Genomic DNA, 25,511 nt, shown 5'->3' on the forward strand with positions numbered 1-25,511 from the left:
TTATGAGATCATGTGAAGTTTTATGCATATAGTCTATTTGACATGTATCATATGTATAAAAGTATTTTTTTAAGGGTACGATATGAAATACATCGTTAGGGAAGATCTTTTTGTCTAAAAGCATAGATATTAGTCCTTGGGGATAACTCAATTTGGAAAGTCCTAGTTTTTCCCTTGTATGCATGGGCTGTATCTTACATGGCTTAGCTATTTTGCTCAGACCTTAATAGTTTGCCCTCCTAGTGAGGGTGTGACCCGATATATACTCCTAGACTACTTTACGTGTATAACTAGCAATAATGCATAAGTGATGTTTTTACTTGCATCACATGTATAATAATATATAGTCCGTGTCCATGGCATAATGTGTTATAATGTATCTATTATTATTATTTGTAATGCTATGACTGAATAATTGTGAGGATAATGTTTATTTGTGTATACTACTATATCTTGTATGTTTTGGTTGTATTTGGTTATCTGAATGTTCTACAATCTTCCATTTCAATATTACAATTTTTTTTTTTAAATTTTAAGGGTTATTATATTTTTTTACTATTTCTTAGGATTTTCCAAATGAAAGAGGGGTTTTTACGAAAAATATGTTTTTTTTTAGTTTTTTATTTGCAAGCTCCAGGATGTAAGCTTGATTTGAAACTTTTACATTCAGGGTTTTGAAACCTAGTTTTCATTTGAAAATTCAAGTGGGTGTTGTGCTGTGGTTTTCAGTTATAGGATGTGTCATCTGGAAGCTGGAGAAGATACTGGGGAGTAGTGAAAAATTGACACTAAGACATAGCATTAGTGATATTCATCGAGTAAATTGTCAAATTAGTGTATGAAAAATAGTGTTACTCAATCATATTGGTTTTTGAATGATGGAGACCGTGCCTGAGGTCCTTAAATGTGTAATTTTTGGGTGATGTTTTTTCATATCATGCATATCCAGGTCTAATTTTATAAGTAAGGGCAGTTGTGGTTAGAGTGATATAAATAGTGGACAATATGGGATCCAAGTATTGTTGATCAATCAGTTGGTTGTTTTGTGAAAGAGAAAAATAAAATTTGTAGATTTTGACTGGAATTCCGGAATATTAATTATTGTGGGAGCTTAATTTTGTAATGTGATATTTCTTATGTGTTTGGTTCTGTTGAATGTATACATAAACAGTGGAACTTGTATACATAGGTGTGTAATGAATGGTCCAATGCATTAATGTATTCACTATCAACTTTGAGTCAGTTAATGGTTATTGGATGAACTATTACTTTTTGTTTCTTGTATGAGATAATTTATGTACTAGTCAGGATCACAATAATGCCATAGAATGGTCAAGCATTCAAATAATTATGTAAAACCCTCTAAACCAATAGCAAGCATACTTTAGGAATTGAAGCAGGTGTAGGAATAATAGGAAGGAGTATGATTCTAGAGTGGAAAAAAGGCCCAGGAGTCCTTTGGGAGGCACCCAAGAAATTCTCATAAGAGGGATTTATAGTGAGATTCTCGTGAAAAGATTCTGGTAAAAGTCTTTTGATTGATGTCATAATATAGTTATTTATTTCAAAATTGACTCATCTGAACTGAACATGTGGATTAGTAGAAGAATCAGAGAGTCAGTGCAAGTCCAAATCTGAAACAGTGGAAACACGGTGGTGTTTCCACTTTAGTTTATCTTGTCATGGATGTTTTTGAGTAACTATCCATGGAGGTGGTTGGTGAAGATGTCGTATGTGCTTCCACAAAATGGTTGCTGGGTTGTCTAACTGAGAAGGGAATTGAATTTAAGATTGCTACAGTTAATGTCTCTTAAGTGCACAAGTATCGTGAAACCTCAACCTGCAGGCTCAATTCTTCTATTTTCAGTTCATTTTTGTTTTATATACTGTAACGACCCGCTGTAAGCTGTCACATCAATAACCAAAATAAAATAATATATAATAAGGAAAAGAGAGCAAAGACCAACTATTCTAGAGTGTAAATATAAAATAACTTATAAATTGTTTCCATAATATAAAACAATTTTTATAAAAGGGGTCATCATTAGCAAAGTTATATAGTAATCAAAAAAGATAACATCAAAAGGGACACTGTAGGTGCTGGTCAAGTTCTAAGTCTAGCCACTTCTCAAACCAACTATCCATAAAGACTCCTTGTCATTTCAAAGCCTCACACCTGATCTGCTCTCCCATATAGTGAGATTATCACAGTTCACATCATGGAAATATAAGGGTTAGCACGTATAAAATCAACTATAGTACAACCTAATGAAATATCATTAGATTAGATATTCATCAACAGTATGTATCCATACCAAGGGGATGACAACATTATAACAAGTCATTTTCATGCCAAATATAAACCAATCCAAAATTCAATGTATACACATCCATGGCGATGCATACATATTCTATGATAATAAAGAATTCATAACCAATGTATACAATTCATACCAAATGCATACATATTCCACATCCAAACCAAAGTCACACCACTGTATAATCCCATGAGTAGCCAACACATCCAAACCAAATGTTGGCCTCAACACATCCAAACCAAGTGTTGAGTTTGTGAACATGTCACCTGCCCATGTCACACACCTAACCTTTCATGGAAAATATATAGTTGGGTTACGTCGTCACGTAACCCTGGTGATCGTGGCCACTTCATCCATCGGTATGACTCGGCCTTGCCCCTATACCAGTAGTAAATAGAATACTTAGAGGAGTAGTTCAGAATCCACCTAACATCTGAAGTGGTTTATTATATAATCCTTGGAAAAGTTCCATATTGGAATCCTCACCATGGGACTCCCAAATTCTATATTTTTTCAAAGATTATATCCTGATCTCACCAAGAGATCTCCCAATCCATACCATAACCTCTAAGTCCTATTAGCTTTCCAAATCAAACAAACATAGCATATTCCGTAATTACATAAAAAAATTTCCATAACCATGCCAAATTACTCAATATAACAACATAAATAATTAAATACCCAAAACAACTATCAACTTAACCAAATTACCCTTTGTGAAATGACAATCTTCACATAAAAAAAATAGCATATTAAGAGTTATACTACTCCTATCATGATCATACATACTAGATTAAGTCTTATAAGTACTACCCTTACTTGGATAAGCAGGAACTGAAACTAGAGCAGAGTCTCCTCCTCTGGATTCCTCTTCCTTTCTCTCTCTTTTTCTTTCTCTTCCTCTCTCTTCCTCTCTCTCTCTCCTCTTTCTCTCTCTAGAATTTTCCTTCTTCTCAAGTTATGATTTTCCTTCTAACCCAGCCCCCTATTTATAGGAATTTTGGCTCACCTACCTGAACGACCCGTTCCAAAAGTGGAACGCCCGTTCAGAAACATTAAAATCTACGCAAATTTCTCAATTGGAATGGCCCGTTCTGAAACCGGAATGGCCCGTTCTCAAGGAGCAGAACGACCCGTTCTCAAATTAGAACGGCCTGTTCTGGGGTCCATATTAACACTTAAAAACTATAGTTGGAACGGCCCGTTCCCAACTAAAGTTTTTAGGCAAATTCAGAATCTCGGAACGGCTCGTTTCCCTTTGGGAACAGCTCGTTCCGGGATAACCCAAAAGGTTCCTTTTACTAAATTGGAACGGCCCGTTCCAATTGGGAATGACCCGTTCCGCAATTACAAACACAATTTATTTTTAATGCTTGGAACGGCCCGTTCCACTTTTGGAACAGTCCGTTCCAAGTTACCAAATTACCCCTATACCTTTAATAAATTTACAAAAAAGTACCTTCAATAATAAAAAAAAATGGGTATTACAGTTCTCCCCAACAACAAAAATTTTCGTCCCCGAAAATTCACTTACTCAAAAAGAGATATGGGTATTGATCCTTCATCGTATCTTCCAACTCCCAAGTGGCTTCATTAGTATCCTCATCCCAAATAACCTTTACCAAATTGAAAGATTTATCCCGCAATTGCTTAACTTTCTTATCTGCTACTGAAACTGGCTGTTTCTCAAAAGTTAAATTCTCTTTAACTTGCACTGCCTCTGATTCCAAGACATGACTCGGATCGTGAATATACTTCCTCAGTTGTGAAACATGGAACACATCATGCAAATTAGACAGGATTGGAGGTAATGCAACTTCTTGAGAATTTGATACGGCCCAATAAACTTAGGATTCAACTTCTTAGCTTTAATAGCTCTTCCCACACCTGTGGTAGGAGTTACCTTCAAAAACACATGTTCTCCCTCTGAATACTCCAAAGGTTTCCTCCTCTTGTCTGCATAAGACTTTTGCTAACTCTGAGCAACTTTCATTCTTTCCTGAATTTGTTTCACTTTTTCGGTAGTCTGTAAGATAATCTCTGGCCCCATTATCATTGATTCTCCCTCTTTAAACCAACATAAAGGTGTTCGACACTTCCTCCCATACAGAGCCTCAAATGGTTCCATTCCTATACTTGCATGAAAACTGTTATTATAAGTGAACTTGACCAATGACAACATTTCTTCCCAACTCCCTAGATGATCCAAAATACAAGCTCTCAACAAGTCCTCCAAAGATTGGATAGTCTTCTCAGACTGCCCATCAGTCTGTGGGTGATAAGCAGAACTGAGTCTCAACTTAGTCCCTAACGCCTAGTGCAAACTCTGCCAAAATTAGGAGGTAAACCGAGGATCCCTATCAGAGATGATACTGGAGGGCACACCATGTAATCTAACTATCTCCTTAACATACAACTGAGTTAACTTTTTCAAAGACCACTTTATATTCATTGGAAGAAAATGAGCACACTTAGTTAATCTATCCACAATCACCCAAATAGAATCACAATTCTTAGCAGACCTTGGCAAACCAACAACAAAATCTATGGTTATACTATCCCATTTCCATTCTGGCACTTCCATCATCTGTAACAAACCTCCTGGTTTTTGATGTTCTACTTTAGCTTTCTGACACACAATGCAAGACGCAACATACTCAGCTATCTCCCTTTTCATACCATTCCACCAAAACGTTTTCTTTAAATCTTGATACATTTTTGTCATACTCGGATGTACACTCAACTTGCTCTTATGACCTTCCTCAAGTATCAACTTCTTCAACTCCTCATCTTGTGGAATGCAAATTTTGCCCTTGTATCTCAAAACTCCTTCCGTATCTTGTTCAAATCCTTCAGCTTTCTCAGAACCCAACAACTCTCTAACCTTATTCAAACCCGCATCCTGAACTTGTTTTTATTTCACCATCTCCAAGAAATCACTAGTAATGGTAGTCGTACCACAACTGATAACATTTGGGGCAACCACAACGTTAAGATTCATATCCCTGAATTTTTCTACTAACTCCATCTGTTTAACCATCATGTAAGACATATGAAGAGATTTTCTGCTCAAAGCATCTGCCACCACATTCGCTTTACCTGGATGGTACATTAACTGAAAGTCATAATCTTTTAAAAACTCAATCCACCTCCTTTGCCTCATATTTAACTCTTTCTGATCAAACAAATATTTCAGACTCTTATGATCGCTGAACACATCAAACTTTGCTCCATAGAGATAATTCCTCTAAATCTTCAAAGCAAAAACCACCGCAACCAACTCTAGATCATGCGTAGGATAATTCCGTTCATGAGTCTTTAATTGCCTAGATGCATAGGTCACAACCTGCCTATGTTGCATAAGAACACATCTTAAACCTTGATGAGATGCATCACAATAAACCTCAAAAGATTTATTAGGGTCCGGCAGAATCAACACAGGAGATGACGTCAACTTTTCCTTTAACTCTTGAAAACTCTTCTCACACTCTTTCGTCCATACAAAAGGATGATCCTTCCTGGTCAGTTGTGTCAAAGGCATAACTATTTTAGAAAACCCTTCTATGAATCGCCTATAATAGCTAGCCAATACCATAAAACCTCTAACTTCAGTAACTGATTTCGGACGCTCCCACCTCAAAACCGCTTCCACCTTAGTAGGATCAACTGCAATTCCCTGTGCAGAAATCACATGACCCAAGAACTTAACTTCAGATAACCAAAACTCACATTTTGACAACTTTGCAAATAATTGTTTCTCCTTCAATACTTGCAAAAATATCCTCAAATGTTCTCTATGTTCTTCCATAGATCTAGAATAAACCAAAATGTCATCAATGAACACCACAACAAACTTATCCAGAAAGGGTCTGAAAATCCTGTTCATATAATCCATGAAAATAGCTGGAGCATTCGTCACTCCAAAAGGCATAACAACATACTCATAATGGTCATACCGAGTCCTGAAAGCAGTCTTTGGTATGTCCTCCTCCTTTACCCGAATCTGGTGATACCCAGACCTCAAATCAATCTTGGAGAAAACAGAAGCTCCCCTCAACTGATCCATCAAATCATCTATCCTTGGCAATGGATACTTATTCTTGATTGTCAATTTATTTAACTGCCTGTAATCCACACATAACCTCACACCACCATCCTTCTTCTTTACCAATAACACGGGTTCTCCTCACGGAGAGACACTAGGTCTGATCATCTGCTTCTCCAAAAGTTCCTCAACCTGCTTCTTCAATTCAGATAACTCCGTTGGTGCCATTCTATAAGGAGAAATAGACACTGGTCCCGCCCCTGGTATAAGATCAATACTAAACTCCAACTCTCATTTTGGTGGTAACCCCGGAACATCATCCGGAAAAAATTCTGGAAAATCTCTAACAACATCAATACTATTCAAAAAAATTTCATTCTCTACACTAATAAAAGATAGGATCATAAACTCAAGAGCTCCACCCTTCAACAACCCATCCACCTGTCCACTAGAAATAAATCTCTCCTGCTTAACAGTAGGAAAGATTAATCTCTTCTCTGAACAATCTATCAAAATGTTATTGGTAGAAAGTCAATCCATCCCTAAAATCACATCTAAATCAGATAAAGGTAAATAAAACAAATTCACTTTATAACAACGCCCTTCCACCTCCACTGGACATCTTAAACAAACCTCAGAAGTCAAAACAGATCCTGAAGCTGGGGGGTAGAAACGACTACATCCACACACAAGGAACTCACAACCAAATTTAACCTTGTCACACATTCATAAGAAATAAAAGAATGTGAAGCACCAGAATCAAATAGAATAGAAATATCATTACCATTAGCTTTGCCTTTTCCCTTTACTAGCTCAGATGACGTTTCAGCTTCAGCACCTGTTAAAGAAAAAACACGACCTACTGCAGTAGGCCGATCCACTTTCTGGTTCCCTCTAGCTGGAGCATTTCTTACATTGCAATCCTTAGCCATGTGTCCCACCTTGCAACATTTAAAACACACATAATCCTTTGTAAGACAGTCCCTCATCATATGTGGGCCTCCACATATGTAACATCTAAAACTATGAACAGCTCCTGTGCTAGTAGTCCCCATTGGTTTCTTATTAGCATTCCCATTCTGAAACTGAGATGGTCTCTTTTGGGGATGTTTCCCCCTCCCAAATCCAGATGATCCCTCTGGACCCTTTGCCACTCTATTCCCTCCTTCAAATCTCTCAACTGTTTTTGCTTTTTCAACTAGAACTGGGAACTCCACAATTCTCATAGGAACAATAGTCTTCTTCAGCTCATACCTTAAACCATCACTGAATTTCCTGCATCTCTAGGCTTCAGTGATAGCTTGAGAATAGTACCTAGCCAAGTGTTCAAACTTGACCACATATTCTTGTACTGACATATTTCCTTGCTGCAGTCTCAAAAACTCAGCTTCCTTAGAAGTTTAAAATACTCTTGTACTGACATATTTACTATCTATATTTATAATAAGTATAAATGTAAATGTTTAAACCACGAACAATACAAAGAAGTTTAAAATAGATTAAAATATATGCAAAATAATTTCATTAATATTTACAATAGGATTATTGGTGGGGTTAATATACTCCGTGCTTCTTTATTTATTTAAATATATTTAAAAATTATTAATATTTATTAAATTAATTAGTATTATATCTAATCTTTATATTTCAAGATCTTGTGTTTATAAAATTAGTCAATTTTTAATAATATTTTTTATTAACTAAAAATTTAAAGATAAAATAATCTAAAATTATATAAAAGATATACAAAAATAACTTTTATATGAAAGTGTAAATAAATTAAAATTTAATAAAAATAATGATAAAAATAATATTAAATATTATAAGGTTGAGTAAAAGCATTTTATTTTAGATTTCTTAACCATTATAACAGGTACTTAGAACAAAAATATAAAAAAGGTAAAGAAGAAGGGATAGAAGAATGGGTAGCGAGAAAAGTGGGTGAGAGAGGAAGTGAAGAGAGTTCTGGAAGCGGCGAATGGAGGAAGGAAGAAACATGTAGAGAGTAAAACGCAACCTGAAAATAAGCAAAGAGATTATCATTCTGTTCAATGATGTTTTCCTAATGTAGTTTTCAATCTGAATCTTCTTCCACGCTCTCTTCGCTGCTCGCCTTCTCGCACTTCCTCTCTCTCTCTCGCCAAAACCTTGGGCCTCGTGATGATTACCTGAAGGTTCTACAATCTTCCATTTCAATATTTCAATTTTTTTATTTGCAAGCTCCAGGATGTAAGCTTGATTTGAAACTTTTACATTCAGGGTTTTGAAACCTAGTTTTCATTTGAAAATTCAAGTGGGTGTTGTGCTGTGGTTTTCAGTTATAGGATGTGTCATCTGGAAGCTGGAGAAGATACTGGGGAGTAGTGAAAAATTGACACTAAGGACATAGCATTAGTGATATTCATCGAGTAAATTGTCAAATTAGTGTATGAAAAATAGTGTTACTCAATCATATTGGTTTTTCAATGATGGAGACCGTGCCTGAGGTCCTTAAATGTGTAATTTTTGGGTGATGTTTCTTTTCATATCATGCATATCCGGGGCTAATTTGATAAGTAAGGGCAGTTGTGGTTAGAGTGATAGAAATAGTGGACAATATGGGATCCAAGTATTGTTTGATCAATCAGTTGGTTGTTTTGTGAAAGAGAAAAATAAAATTTGTAGATTTTGACTGGAATTCCGGAATATTAATTATTGTGGGAACTTAATTTTGTAATGTGATATTTCTTATGTGTTTGGTTCTGTTGAATGTATACATAAACAGTGAAACTTGTATACATAGGTGTGTAATGAATGGTCCAATGCATTATTGTATTCACTATCAACTTTGAGTCAGTTAATGGTTATTGGATGAACTATTACTTTTTGTTTCTTGTATGAGATAATTTATGTACTAGTCAGGATCACAACAATGCCATAGAATGTTCAAGCATTCAAATAATTATGTAAAACCACAAAACCAATAGCAAGCATACTTTAGGAATTGAAACAGGGGTAAGAATAATAGGAAGGAGTATGATTCTAGAGTGCGGAAAAAAGGCCCAGGAGTCTTTTGGGAGGTACCCAAGAAATTCTCATAAGAAGAGGGATTTATAGTGAGATTCTCGTGAAAAGATTCTGGTAAAAGTCTTTTGATTGATGTCATAATATAGTTATTTATTTCAAAACTGACTCATATGAACTGAACATGTGGATTAGTAGAAGAATCACAGAGTCAGTGCAAGTCCAAATCTGAAACAGTGGAAATACAAATATGAAACAGTGGAAATACGGTAGTGTTTCCACTTTAGTTTATCTTGTCATGGATGTTTTTGAGTAACTATCCATGGAGGTGGTTGGTGAAGATGTTGTATGTGCTTCCACAAAATGGTTGCTGGTTTGTCTAACTGAGAAGGGAATTGAATTTAAGATTGCTACTGTTATTGTCTCTTAAGAGCACAAGTATCGTGAAACCTCAACCTGCAGGCTCAATTCTTCTATTTTCAGTTCATTATTGTTTTATAATAGTTTTGATCAATGTTATTTTAATTTTTGGTATTTTTATTTTGATTAATAGTTTTGATCAATATTATTTTAAATATTACTTTAATTATTTGATATGTTTTGGATTATAAAATAAGATGTTTTAATTAAAGGTTTTATTTTAATATTTTATTTAATTAATTGAAGGAAAGAGAATTAGTAATTGTGGTTAAATATTTTAACTATGAGTTTAAAGGAGGGTTAAGTTTTAGAAAGAGCGTAATCAATTTCATGCCTATTCTATTTTCACATGCGCGGATGCTTTAGAACCCGAAGAATTCAAGGGAAAATGAAATCATCCCAAGTATTGCATCCATTGTCTAGTGCTTATCTAGGTAAGAGAGAGGTGAGAAATATTGTTTTGGGTGTGAGATTATATGATGGGTAGTGAGATTGATCTTTAATCCTGTCATTGTTGTATTTTGAGGGATTTTTCCTTAATGTGTCTAACTTTGTTTCTTATTCTTCTTATATGTTTCTAATGACTTGAATTGTTTAAATGTATGATCAATTGTATTTTGAGTTGTATTGTGTAATTTGAGGTCCCTGTGATTTTTCATGTAAATTTTAAGAGAACTTGTTGTGATAATTGTGTAAAGATATTGGTTGTATGTGTAAATTGAACAATATGGAATGTTAATTATGCTACAAAACATGTTTACTAATTGGATTGTGAATTTTGGTGATTTAGTGCATGACTTATAAATTGCATTTTTCTAATGTGTTGGCTATGATGCAGCGTTGGGCACCACTTTAGGCGTGTCAAATGTTGTTGAGGTCGAGAGAAAAAGATAGTTCTTCGAGTCTCTCATGTTGAGCGTGGGATGATCGTTGTTGGGTGCGGGATGACCCTTGTTGGCTGTGAAAGCTCTAGGGGGTTCTTATGCTTTTGTCGGGTGTAAATGTTAAAGGGGCTCTTTGTTGTGTTTCTATCGGATGTGAGTTTGGTTACGTTGGGCATGGTCTAAACAAAGACCAACGTGGTCCTCTAGAGGTATTGTGCTAGGTATAGGACATGTGTTGTCGGGTGTAGTTTCGACTACGAATGTTGTGTGATGTTCCCTAGATTGCATGATATTTTTCTTATGTTATGAAGTTGAGTTGTACTTGACCCTATATACGTGTGTATATGAGTGATTGATGAAGAATATGATATAATGAGATTTATTATATGTGAATTATGAGATCTTGTGAAGTGTTATGCATATAAGCTATTTGACATGTATCATATACATAAAAGTGTTTTTTTATGGGAACGATATGGAATATACTGTCGAGGAAGACCTTTTTGTGTAAAAGCTTAGAGATTAGCTCTTAGGGATAACTTGGTTTGGAAAGTCCTAGTTTTGTCCTTGTGTGCATGAGATGTATCTTGCGTGACATAACTACTTCAATCTGATCGTGATAGTATGTCCTCTTAGTAAAAGTGCATAGAGGGTGTGACCCAAATTGTACACCTAAGCTACTCTACGTGCATTGTTAGTGATAATGTACAAGTGATGTTTTTACTAGTATCGCATGCATAATAATATATAGTTTGTATCCATGACATAATGCGTTAAAATGTATCTATTATTATTTATAATGCTGTGACCAAACAATTGTAATGATAATGTTTATTTGTGTATGTTATATTTTATATGTCTTGTTTGTATTTGGTTATCTATTTTGCATTCTTGCACTGAGCCTGAGTGAGATTTTTTACTTCTTTTGTCTTTGTTGTTACTCTTGTGTTGATTCTATAGGTGATGATCAACATCATGTTGGGAATGTTAGCGCACTACAAGAAATTTCAAAATTATAGATAATTAAAATTCGTGGGTAATCCAAAAAAATTCATGGATAATACTTTATTTCTGATGGATTATAGACGGACAATAACTTGTCTATAAATTGCTCGTCTGAAACATTTATTGACGGATTATAATCTGTGGGTAACCTTATGATAGAATTACTCATGAATTTATCCGTGGGTATTGTTGATAATATTTTTAAAAAATTATTTTGAAATTATATTAAATAATATTCTTATTTAGTGTAACATTCTTCATATTTGACCTTTCAGCAACTTTACTTCACGACACTTCACACAACTCTTTGTTGGTCAAAATCCTTCATGAGTAGTCTTATTTGAGATATCCGTCCATTTTTAGGATCAAAGATTGATCTCACAATCAACACAAGACTTTTTAGCGTGTTTTGTTGTCACTTGCACATTTTTTTTAAATTTTTTTTAGAAGGTTACCCATCCTTAAATTATTTTATGTCAAGCACACTTAATTATAATGTTCTTATGGAACAACCTACCAAAGAGTAGATGTATCTTATTAGTATAAATAGTACAAATTAATTCTTTTAAGTCATCTTCAACTATACAATTTCATACTTATATAATCTTTGAATTTCTCTCATTCTAGTATATTTTACAAATTACAATATAATATAATAATAATTTTTATATGTTAAAAAATACTAATATTTTAGTATGTGTATTTCACAAGATACATTTTTATTATGTATAATTGAAATTTATAATAAATTATATATAAAAATAAATATTATAGTTAAATTAATAAATCATATTTAAAATGTATAAATATATATTAAATTAGAATTAGTAACTAATAAAAAATAATTAATTTTTATATATAAAGCACAATTTTTTTTTTGTATTATAGTACTTTTAGAGATTTTTCTTTAATTAGAAGAATTATATATATATTTTTTAATTTTTTTATCTAATTTAATTTTTATTTATCATTATTACTTATAAATTAATTTTATTATTTTTAACAAATTATTAATAAAAAATAATTAACCACAAATTTATCCGTCGGTAATTACCCATGAATAAATTCATCAGTAATTACTCATGGATATATTTATGGGTAATTTTATGGATATTGTGGATAATATTTTTAAAAAAATATTTTAAAATTGTATTAAATACAACCTTATTTTAAAAGAATCTATATTCATAACAAAAATGTCTTTCTTATGCAATAAAATTTTTAGAGATTTTTCTTTAGTTAGAAGAATTATATGAACTTCTTATATTTTTAACTAATTTAATTTTTATTTATCATAATTACTTATGAATTAATTTTATTATTTTTAAAATAAATTATTAATAAAAAATAATTACTCATGGATGTATCCGTCAGTAATAATATCGGTAATTTTGTGAGTATTATTAATAATATTTTTAAAAAATTATTTTAAAATTTTATTAAATAACAAATTTGTTTTATTAAAAATAATATAGTTCAAAATTGGTAAAATTATTATAAATGTTAAGAAATTATCTTTTAATTTTAGACTATCATACATCAATATCATTTCACTAATTATATATTTCTCAATTTTAATAAAATTAACTATATAATATTAAAATATATTAATAGTAAATTATCATTTTATACCATCATTTAATTATAAATTACATATATAATAGTTGGTATGGTAAATTAATTAGCATGAGAAAATTAATTAAGTATTTAAGAATTTAATTTGTTAATCTTTTTTCATTATATTTTTTAAAGTTACCGACAAACTTTTTTGCATTTTTTTTACGAACAATGTTTTAGACCGATAATCCGTAAGAAATATTTGTCTAAAACATCATAATTTTCCCACGGAAAAAATCCGTGGGTAACATCCATCTAAAATTTCAGATGGATAAAAGTTGTGGGTAATATCTATTTATGTTTCAGATGAACACATATTTATCAGAAAAATTCATCTGTAATATCATTTTTTAGACGAATATTTATTTGTGGGAAAAAATTCATCGGTAATGAGTGTTTTTTTGTAGTGGTGATGAAACTTAGGTTTCATATTAAATTACTCTGATAGGACATATGACATCAGGACATAGTTAAGACTAATTTAGTATTTTGTTTCTGTTGGTTCATTTGGAAAACATCAGCTTTTAATTTCTTTGTAAATCTTTTAGTTGGGTTATGTTATTTGTTTAAGATATAATGTGATCCTTTCTATTTGTATGAATTTTGAATTTATTTATTTCATGAGGTATTTCAATTTTATATTATTTATATGTTATGGTATATGAGATAGAAAGTGTCACAAATAATAATATTAAAATAATCTTCAAGCCCTTCTAATTTCTTTTTCTTCTTTGATATTATGTGTATTTTTCTTAACATATTATTAATATACAGTTAGAGATTAGATTCGTCATTGGTTTTTATTTAGCTCATGTTTTATATTGCTGGTGTTTCCTTTAGCTTTTTCTCTTGAAACTAGTTCATATTAATGTCGTGCTTTTAATTTATTCTGCAGAATCTTAGGTGATGAGGTATTATGCAGGAAAATAGTTTCAATGAGGTTGGGTTTCAAGGTAAACAATAAAAGACAGGGGTCTTGATTTTTGTAAAACATTGGCTACAGAAGTTAAAGGATAGAAGATTGATCTATCGGCCTACAAAGTACAAATTAAGCACTCACAATTTGTTGCTGCAACATCTGGTATTATCCTGGATCCTAAAGTCATTCAAAAGAAAATTTGGGAAAAGTTGTTGGAAATTAATGAGGGATCTTATCAAAGAGCAAGTATTGTGAAAAATATAGGAAAAGAGTACTTGATAAAGGGGATAAAGAATGGCAATGCATGATGGATGAGATTAGTACAACGTAAGAGGGCGAATAGTTCATGCAGGGCATCTGCCAACCATATTATCTATGAACATTTAACTAAAGAAAAGACATGATCATCAAATTCACAGGAAAATGAATGAAACACAAAAGCTTTCCTTCCTATATATGTTGAAGTTATTTGTTTCTTCTCTTATTTTTGTTTTTGTTGAATTTGGAGTTATATTATCTTGTGTCGTCAAAGAATAATTATACTCTTAAAAATAAAAGCGCAATGGCTTTCATATTCTCTTTTGATTATGCATTTATTAAATTAAGTTTCCCTAAAACATGTTTAACTAATTTATGTTGTAGATTAGTTTTTGGCATTTTATTAATAGAAGGTTCATCTGTAATATTAGGTGACCTATAGTATAGACTATTATTTGTAAATGTTTGTTGTATTGTGTGAGAAAAGTTGAATTATTTGATTAGATTTTCACTTTTAACAATCTCACAACTTAGATTTAAATCTAAAAGTTCTTTGTCATTAGGTAAATGTTTACTTAAATATAATTTTAAATAATTTGTTGATTAATTACATAACACGGGTGTTTATAATACATGTTGAAGATATGTAAAAGAATAACATTAATAACACAATTAATAAGGAGATGAAATTTATACTCTAATTACATCGATTAGACTTTTTTTTCTTCTATTTTTCTTTCATACATTTGTAAACACAATAAAGTAAATAACATTGTTCTTTTAAATAGATATATATGGAGAATTTCATATTTAATTTTACCTGTCTTCATCTTCGCTCCATTCCACGTCCGGATGATTTGAGATTTTTTTTTATTTCAAAATACCTTAGTGAAGGAAACAACAAGCGTAAACTTGTTAAGTCAACTTCCAAATGCTTTAGGTACTTGAGAATTAGGATGCTCACTCCCTTAAATGTGCCGAAGCAGTCAACTTTCATAAGATTCAAACTTTTGAGTTTTCCTCCTGTTATCTTTAGCACTTTAGTTACTTCAGTTGGATCGCCAAAAATATGTTTTTGAAAATTTCTTCTAGGAAAATCTATATGATGAAAATTTCCAGGATAAGTTAGAACGGTAGCTTCCAACCATTTTGGAATATTTTCTCCGGGAAAGCCTTCAAGATGCAATTTTTCAATCTTTAAAGGGAAACTGATATCAATATCACTATACCTCACGTCAGACACATTCCATGATATTTTGAGATGTTTAAGTTCAAACAACTCTTCCAACTCTAGAAATTCCTCATTATAGATCACAGCTCCTCTTTCTATAAATATGCTGAGTCGCACTAGTTTCTTCAAATTTACAAGATGTGATATTTTATAGGAACTCTTGCTAGAACTACCTTTTACAAAGCCCTTGAGTACTTTAAGTTTAGTTAGCTTTTCAATCCCCTTTGGCATTCTGTCCAACAAGGGGCACTTAGACAAGTCCAAATGTCTAAGGTTTCTCAATGATGAAATATCATTAGGTAGTGTTTCTAGATTGTGACATGCCTTGAGATCTAGAGTTTCTAGGCTTTTAAGTTGAAAAATGGAGGATGGCAACTTTGATATTCCTGATATCCCACGAAAGCTAATATACCTCAAATACTTTTGACCCTTCAATTGTTTCAGAAACTCTTCTCTCACAACTTCGATATGATGTGAAGCAGAGTCATGCAACCAACGACCTAGTTGAAGCACCTCCAAACTCTTCATTTTAGTTATCCATTGGGAGTCAAAATTAAGATAACTAGCACTCACATTGAAAACAACTCTCCAATGGTTAGACTTAAAATCAAATCCATCACTTAGTTTAACCTTTTGTTGGTCAAGTGCTAAAATTGTATACGACAAATCATGGCGATGAGATGAGCTTATTATTTGTGAATATAATTTTAAATTTTCCTTTACACCATTTTGTAACAATGACCTCTTCAACATATGATAGGCCCAAGGATTAATTTTAAATTTATTCACAATAGGATTTTTACCCCGACGATGTGGTACAATTAACTTACTATTCAAAAGCTCATGCAACACCTTCATACCATGCTCCTCTCCATTGATGTTTTCAACTTCATTCCACCAGAGAATTATATTACTTTTCTTTATAACAGCATTATCAGGGAGAAGTAAGAGAGACAATAAGCAACGTTTAGGATAATCAAGAACGTTGTTATAATTAACCTTAAGCATTTCCAAGTCCTGAGGTGTTGGGCTTGAAGAGAGTGAACCTTTTACTTCATGAAATGTTTCTCTTGTTGCTAATGATTGAGCAGCTTCTATGTTACTAGTTTGGATAGCACCAGCTGGCAACAACTGTTGTGTTGAAACACTTATTCTCTTGCAAATCTCTTCCTTCTCTTTGATCAGATCACGTATGTTGGAGTTGCGAAGATAGCCTTCCACAACTGTTAACGTGTCAAGGAGCTCGTCTTCATTTCTCTTCACCATGGAAAACAAGTCCTTTATGCTATTCAGCATAGACTTCAAATCCTTCAACTTTTCATGTTCTTCTTCGGTCATCACCAACCGTACGTCGTTCTGTGCTCACCAGCCGCTTCAACAATGTTGGCACTGCTTTCATGGGATTTGTTCGAATAGACATTCTTTTTCAGGGTAAGATTGACAGCCACAATGCTGAGAGATTTTGTGACTTTATGAAAAATTGATGAAAGAACCAAAATATATATCACTTAAATATATTATAAAGTATGGCATTGATCACACATACTCATCATTGCATGGAATAAAATGACAAAATTTTAAGGCCATTCTTTTCTGTACTTGGAGTTTAATATAACTTTACATTTATTCAATGGATATTCAGTCGAAAATTCTTGATTTCTTACTCGTATGATAAAATTTAATTAGAATTTATAATTGAAATTATGATATTTTAGCATCAGAAAAGAAAATTAACAAGGTTTATAATTTAAAAATATATAACATTTAAAATTTTAATTGCCTTTTTATGTTATGCACTATATATGTTTGTAATTTAATGAGCAAAACATAGGGAAATTCATGAAAGAATTGTATTTTTCCTTTGGTTTAACTTTGGCAAGGAATTATTCCTATAAAAAATAAGAGCAAATAATCCAAAAACATGTTTGACAAAAAAATTATATTAAAAAAACTATAAATTTATAAAATTTATGCATGAAAAAAAAGTGGTACCTCAGGTAATTTTTTACTCTCAAGAAAATAAAATTAAAAATTGTTTATAATTTAAAAATATATAACCTACATTTAAAATATTAGTTTTTTAAAAAAAATTTTTACAATATATATGTTTGTGAAATATGTTGATCTTTTCCAAATTAACATGTAAAGTAAAAGTAAAAAAGAAAATCTAGAGAAGAAAAAATTGTAATAAAAAAAGTCATTCGTCATCAACTTAATTATCAGCTTCCTTTTAATCATTTTTCTAAAATTAAACTCATTTCACAAACTTATATATACAATAATTAACTTTAGAAAACTTTATAACTTTTATTTTTAAATATAAAATGAAAGGTTACCATTAATTCTTTTGTCATAAAAAAATAGTATAATATAACAATAAATATCATATTAGCTCATTTGTCATTAAAAAATAAATAAATAGTATAATGTATCATTTTGTTTATAACTTATAATTTATAAGAATAAATTATGAGTATAAATAGATATTTATTTCAATTCTAATTAGTAATAATTACAAACTATTAATTATTTTCTATAACTGACATTTTAATTAAATTCAATTTATTAATTGTACATTAATGTAATTATATATATATATATATACTAATTTCAAATTACTCAATACTAATCATAACAAATATTAATATTTTAATGTAATAAATAATTACATTTTTTTGTTAATAATTAATAATATTTATTTTCTCTTTATTATTTTTCTATAACTAATATTTTAATTAAATTTAGTCTCTTAATTTAAAGTTAATGTAATCAATAATATATAATATATATATATATATACGAGGAGGGTTCAAACGACATCGTGTAACTTTAACTAAGTATTACACTGCTCAATAATTTTTATATTAAATGTGAATTTTATAAATCCAACGATTAGATTGAAAGTTATTTACTCTTAGATCATATATACAAAATTTTATATTAATCCAAGATGCTATGATACTTTATTCTTATGAAACAAAATTGGCGTAATATATACATTTTTAAAATATAATAAAATATAAACACTTTGATTACCTTCAAGTTGTTGTTCAATTTTAACAAAATTTGATGTAAACATACAAAGTGATATAAAGTTATAATTTAATGGTTGAATTTAAAAAATTCATATTTAGTATAAAGTTATTAAGTAATGTAATACTTAATAAAAGTTACACCAGTATTGTTTGAACTCAATTCTCTCTCTCTCTCTCTCTCTCTCTCTCTCTCTCTCTCTCTCTCTCTCTCTCTCTCTCTCTCTCTCTCTCTCTCTCTCTCTCTCTCTCTCTCTCTCTCTCTCTCTCTCTCTCTCTCTCTCTCTCTCTCTCTCTCTCTCTCTCTCTCTCTCTCTCTCTCTCTCTCTCTCTCTCTCTCTCTCTCTATATATATATATATATATATATATATATATATATATATATATATATATATATATATATACTTACTTACTGATTAGCAATGAAAATATTGCTTAAACCAGTTATCACAAGTATTATTTTTATAAAAATTAAAATTTAATTCACTAAAAGTTTTAAATAAAAAGATACATATTTTTAACTGTTTTAAGAGAAAAAAGACTTTGAAAAAAACGAGTGATGTAAGAAGAGAATAAAAGGAAAAAAATAAAAATAAAATAAAAAAATTGTGAAACACATATTTTTAACTGTTTTAAGAGAAAAAAGGACTTTGAAAAAAACGAGTGATGTAAGAAGAGAATAAAAAGAAAAAAATAAAAATAAAATAAAAAAATTGTGAAACATACATATTTTGAAAAAATAAATAAGAAAAATAAGTTTAATGAATATTTTGAAAAAATATTTTGGATAAATTCGTCAAGATCTTTCCTTAAGCAAATCCTTTGAGGAAATTGATAAAAGTTGTACATCAACAAGGTAGTGATGTTGCATAAGAATTAGAAGTAAGAATGCAAAGAGTTTACCATTGCAAAAATTTCGGGGACGAAATTTCTAAAAGGAGGGGAGAATTGTAACATCCCAAATTTTATTCAATGAAAAGAAATATTTTTTTTATGTGAATAAGTATTTTATTTATGTATTTTACTATTTACGTATACGTATTTTACTATTTATGTATACATATTTTTACTATTTATGTATACGTATTTTACTATTTACGAATACGTATGTATGAATAGTATTTTACTATGCAATTGCACAGTGAAGGGCGGCTGAAACGTGGGCTGCGGATTCTTTACGTTTCAAAATTTTAATTAATTTGAATATAATAATGAATAGTGCATAGTGCATAGTAATTTATAATATTATTTTAATGAATAGTGCATAGTGCATAGTAACTTCAAAAATTCTATAAATAGGGGCCTAAGGTTTTGAAAATTTAGAATTCTAGAGAGAAGGAAATTCTGGAGAAATAGAGAGAGAAAGTAAGAGAGAGAGAAGGAGAAAGAAAAGGAGGTTCTGCTCTAGTGCCTTGTTTAAGGAGAAAGAGGAAGAGATTCTGCCCTAATTCCGATTCCTTTTAAGGAAAGAAGAGAGGAGTTTCTGCCCAAATTTCTGTAAACCCAGGTAAGGGGGGGAGTGGGAAACCTTGCTTGGGGGTGTAGAAATAATTGTTAAATAGTCTGTTTGTTGGATTGGCTCCCGATCCCTTGCCTGTTGTTTATTTCTTTGAATATGTATTATTGATGTGTTTTGTTTTATATCTTATTTATTTACATATCAGAATCTGTTATTTGAATGGAAGGCTAAGCCTCCTAAGTATTTATAAATTTGTAATCTATTATTTAAATGGAAGGCTGAGCCTCCTTATTATCTTATATTACCTTTTAAGCTTCCTACTTTACTTAAAAGATCTTAATATATTATTATTGAAAAATATGATACCTAAGCAACCTCTGGACTGTTGGATTGTTGGACTGTTGGACTATTGGACTGTTTGGACTGTTGGACTGTTTGGACTGTTGGACTATTGGACTATTAAATTGGATTATTGAAATAATTCTTAATTATGAAATATGAATATGATATGTGTAACATGCTAAAGGTTGAGTCTGTGAATGTATGACATGCATCATATGCACATATTACTCCAGGTGTGCCGCTGAGGCCGCATACCCACGACTAACAAGGTGTACCTTTGGGTCACCCACGATATGCTAACGAGGTGTATGAACACCAATGATAGGTGTACCTTAGGGTCACCGACAATTGTATAGGTGTGCCTTCGGGTCACCAATGATGATATGTGAACTTCCGTATGGCGCCACATGCATACATTAGTGAGTCAAGTCAAGAAAATCATTATACATAAGCATATATGTGAGATTGATTATATATGTGAATTATATTGCGTGTGTGTGTGCTATTTAACTTTTATTTCTATATCTGCAACTGAGTGAGAAGTTCTCACTCCCTTGTCATTTTTGTGTATATTTAAATTATGATGCAGATAATTAGCATGAGGCTGAGGATGTTGGTGGTGAAGCTTAGGCTTCTGTTTGGGTTTCGCTCTGATAGGATGTGACATCGGGATTAGCTAGACTAATTGTTAAATTATTATTATTTTTCTTTTGTAATTTTTATGTTATTTATGTTGAAAGTGTGTATTTTTGTCATATTATAATTTTACTAAAAGATTATAAGTTAATTCCTAACTAGGAGGCCCTGCCACCTTTACTGGGATTAATCTATAATCTTTATTTTATTATTTCTTGACAATTTGATACTTACAGTTGAAAATTATGAATGTGCATCTTCTACTCAATGATACTTATTGTTTTATATCATTTTATGAAAATCTTTTATAAATATAGTTTATGTTTATTAATGATGTTGGGGTAGAGGGTGTCACATTTAGAATTCAAAATTCGCCACTTATTTATCGTGCTTTATTTTAAAAAATTATCTCAACAGAAAAATAAAATATTTTCAGATAAGTATTAATTTGTATGTAACATTGTACTCATATGTTTTTAAAGAGACTTATTTAGGGTTAATATAAAAAATCAAAATTGCCAATCAATCGAAAAAATATATTTCAAGTATAAATTTTAACATAATTATAATTATATAACTCAATAATTTTACTATGAATGATAGCTGATATATAAAATAATAATATGAAAATCATTTAGACTTTTTTTTATTCTAATTAAGAAATGTATTTAATTTATTAAAGACTAATAGAAAATGAGACATTTCTTGTATTTATATATTTATTTTTAGTTTTTTTTTAAATAAATAATTGTTAAATCTAAGTATAATTATTTTAATATAAAAAATAAAAATTAAAATGGTGGCTGTGAAAATCTATCTATTTATAATAAGTATAAACGTAAATGTTTAAACACGAACAATACAAAAAAGTTATAAAATAGATTAAAATATATGCAAAAATAATTTCATTAATATTTACAAAATTAGTTAATTTTTAATAATATTTTTTATTAACTAAAAATTTAAGGATAAAATAATCTAAAATTTGTATATAAAAGATATACAAAAATAACTTTTATATGAAAGTGTAAATAAATTAAAATTTAATAAAAATAATGATAAAAATAATATTAAATATTATAAGGTTGAGTAAAAGCATTTTATTTTAGGTTTCTTAACCATTATAACAGGTAATTAGAACAAAAATATAAAAAAGGTAAGGAAGAAGGGATAGAAGAATGGGTAGCGAGAAAAGTGGGTGAGAGAGGAAGTGAAGAGAGTTCTGGAAGCGGCGAATGGAGGAAGGAAGAAACATGTGGAGAGTAAAACGCAACCTGAAAATAAGCAAAGAGATTATCATTCTGTTCAATGATGTTTCCTAATGTAGTTTTCAATCTGAATCTTCTTCCACGCTCTCTTCGCTGCTCGCCTTCTCGCACTTCCTCTCTCTCTCTCGCCAAAACCCTTGGGCCTCGTGATGATTACCTGAAGGTTCTACAATCTTCCATTTCAATATTTCAATTTTTTTATTTGCAAGCTCCAGGATGTAAGCTTGATTTGAAACTTTTACATTCAGGGTTTTGAAACCTAGTTTTCATTGAAAAATTCGAGTGGGTGTTGCGTTGTGGTTTTCAAAATCCGTTTGTCTACTCTGTTGTTGCTAATGTTGACAAAGTAGCAATTGTTTGATGTGTGGTTATGAATATTCGCGTTACCTTTTTGTTTTTGGAATTTGGGTTCTATGGAATTATAAGCAAACAGTCTCAACAATTTGAGAATGACCAGAGTTGGGTTCCGAGGTTGGCTTCTTTCGGTTTTGTCCAATAGTAATGGAGTTGAGAGGAACATTAACACAAAGATTCATTTTATTTCAACTGGATCCTAACTTCTTGTCATTTTCCATTGTTTATGCTATGTCATTTCTTTTATGTGGCTTTAATATGGATAATGGGATTGTTGATGTCACATCAATGAACTGGATGAATTCTGTTGTCTTAGTTTAAAATGAAGTGAGATTTAAAAATTGATGTCAGTATAGTTATGTTTATGGTAGACAGTAGCAGCTATAACTGTGGATTAGCCTGAAATGCTTTGACTTAGTTCATTTGGTGACCAAGGTTAGTGTCAATCTGCCACTTGCCATGGCACTCCAGCAGTGAAGGAAAAAGAATTAGTAACTATGGTTAAATAATTTAACTATAAATTTAAAGAGGGGGTTTAAGTTTTAGAAAGAGCGTTTTCTTCTGATTAGTTTCACGCTTATTCTATTTTCACGTACGTGCTAGTGCTTTAGTGCTTGAAGAATTTGAGAGAAAAGGAAATCACCTCAAGGTCTTGCATCCATCGTCTAGTGCATATCTAGGTAAGGGAGATGTGAGAAATCTCGTTTTGGGTGTGGAATTATATGATGGGTAGTGATATTGACTTTCAATCTTATCATTGTTGTATACTATGGGGTTTTCTTAATGCATTTATTTTGTCTCTTCTTCTTACATGTTCTTGATTACATGAATTGTTTGAATGTATGATTAATTGTATGTTTTGAGTTGTAATTGGGTGATTTGAGGTCCTTGTGGGTTTCCATGGAAATCTTAAGAGAACTTGTTGTGATAATTGTGTAAAGATATTGGTTGTATGTGTAAATTGAGCAATATAGAATATTTATTGTATGCTATAGAACACGTTTACTGAATTGGATTATGAATTTTGGTGATTTGGTGCATGACTCATAAATTGCGTTTTTCTAATGTGTTGGCTCTGATGCGGTGTCAGGCACCATTTTAGGCGTGCGAAGTGTTGCTGAGGTCGAGAGTAAAAGACAACTCTCCGAGTCTCTCATGTTAGGCATGGGATGATTATCGTCGGGTGTGAAATGACTCTCATTGGGCGCAAAAGCTCTAGGGGGTTGTTGTGGCGCTTCCATCGAGTGTAGATGCTACAAGGGCTCTCTGTTGTGTTTTTGTTGGACGTGAGTTTGGTCACGTTGGGCATGGTCTAGATAGAGACCAACGTTGTCCTTTGGAGGTATTGTGCTAGGTGTAGGACATGTGTTGTCGGGTGCCATTTCGTTTGCGAATGTTGTGTGATGTTGCCTGGATTGCATGATATTTTTCTTTTGTTATGAAGTTTAGTTGTACACGAACCTATATACGGGTGTATACAAGTGATTGATGAAGAATATGATATAATGAGATTTGTTATATGTGAATTATGAGATCATGTGAAGTTTTATGCATATAGTCTATTTGACATGTATCATATGTATAAAAGTATTTTTTTAAGGGTACAATATGAAATACATCGTTAGGGAAGATTTTTTTGTGTAAAAGCTTAGAGATCAGTCCTTGGGGATAGCTCAATTTGGAAAGTCCTAGTTTTTCCCTTGTATGCATGGGCTGTATCTTACGTGGCTAGTTATTTTGCTCAGACCTTAATAGTATGCCCTCCTAGTGAGGGTGTGACCCGACATATACTCCTAGACTACTTTACGTGTATAATTAGCAATAATGCACAAGTGATGTTTTTACTGGCATCACATGTATAATAATATATAGTCCGTGTTCATGGCATAATGTGTTATAATGTATCTATTATTATTATTTGTAATGCTATGATTGAACAATTGTGATGATAATGTTTATTTGTGTATACTATATCTTGTATGTTTTGGTTGTATTTGGTTATCTGGTTTGCATTCCTGTATCGTGAACCTTAGTGAGATGCTTTTTTACTTCTTTTGTCTTTGTTATTGCTCTTATGTTGATTCTACATGTGATGATTAACATGATGCTGTAGATGTCGGTGATGAGGCTTAGGCTTCATGTTGGATTACTCTAATAGGACATATGACATCGGGATGTAATTATGATTTTGTTTCTATTGGTTCATGTGGAAAACATCAATTTCTAGTTTCTTTGTAAATCTTTTAGTTATGTTATCTTATTTGTTTAAGATATAATGTGAACTTTTCTATTTGTATGGATTTTGAATTTATTTATTTCATGAGGTATTTCAATTTTATATTTTGTATGTGTTATGACATATGAGATAGAGGGTGTAACAAATAATAATAATAAAATAACTTTTTAAGCCCTTCTCATTTCTTTTTCTTCTTTGAGATTATGTGTATTTTTCTTAATATATTATTAAAATACAGTTAGAGATTAGATTTGGCATTGTTATATATATATATATATATTTTTTTTTATTTAGCGCATGTTTTATTTTATTAGTGTTTCCTTTAGCTTTTTCTCTTGATACTAGTTCATGTTAATGTCGTGCTTTTAACTTTTTTTTGCAGAATCTTTAGTAATGAGGTATTATGCAGAAAAATAGTCTCAATGGGGTTGGGTTTCCAGGGAAAGAATAAAAGACATGGCTCTTGATTTTTGTAAAACATT

General features: G+C 31.2%; 1 protein-coding gene and 1 long non-coding RNA gene across 3 annotated transcripts; one reads left to right on the top strand and one right to left on the bottom strand.

Annotated features, from left to right (window-relative positions):
- Nucleotides 1–9,569: 9,569 nt before the first annotated feature.
- LOC145955014 (disease resistance RPP13-like protein 4) lies at nt 9,570–17,038 on the bottom strand. The gene is made up of 2 exons (XM_083069710.1): nt 15,354–17,038; nt 9,570–9,594 (listed from the first exon to the last, which is right to left on the bottom strand). Exons 1-2 carry the CDS (start codon nt 17,036–17,038, stop codon nt 9,570–9,572), a joined length of 1,710 nt encoding a protein of 569 aa, XP_082925836.1.
- A 4,554-nt stretch (nt 17,039–21,592) lies between these two features.
- On the top strand, nt 21,593–25,511 carry LOC145954336 (uncharacterized). Of its 2 annotated transcripts, XR_014431540.1 has the most exons (3): nt 22,317–22,602; nt 23,884–24,135; nt 25,412–25,511. It is a non-coding gene; the product is annotated as an uncharacterized LOC145954336 (long non-coding RNA). The 2 variants fall into 2 exon arrangements; XR_014431541.1 differs by lacking the exon at nt 25,412–25,511 and having other exon boundaries at nt 21,593–22,602; nt 23,884–24,319.

This window comes from Cajanus cajan, chromosome 2, assembly GCF_000230855.2.
Source record: "Cajanus cajan strain Asha chromosome 2, NIPB_CcT2T_4, whole genome shotgun sequence".
NCBI lineage: Eukaryota > Viridiplantae > Streptophyta > Magnoliopsida > Fabales > Fabaceae > Cajanus > Cajanus cajan.

Bases quoted from the DNA above. Each gene is read 5' to 3' on its own strand.
- LOC145955014 (XM_083069710.1), bottom strand. From the start codon at position 17,038: ATGACCGAAGAAGAACATGAAAAGTTGAAGGATTTGAAGTCTATGCTG. The intron at 9,595-15,353 runs GTATTTTGAAAT...CCACTGTTTCAG, and splicing joins TTGTTGTTTCCTTCACTAAG to ATTTGGACTTGCACTGACTC.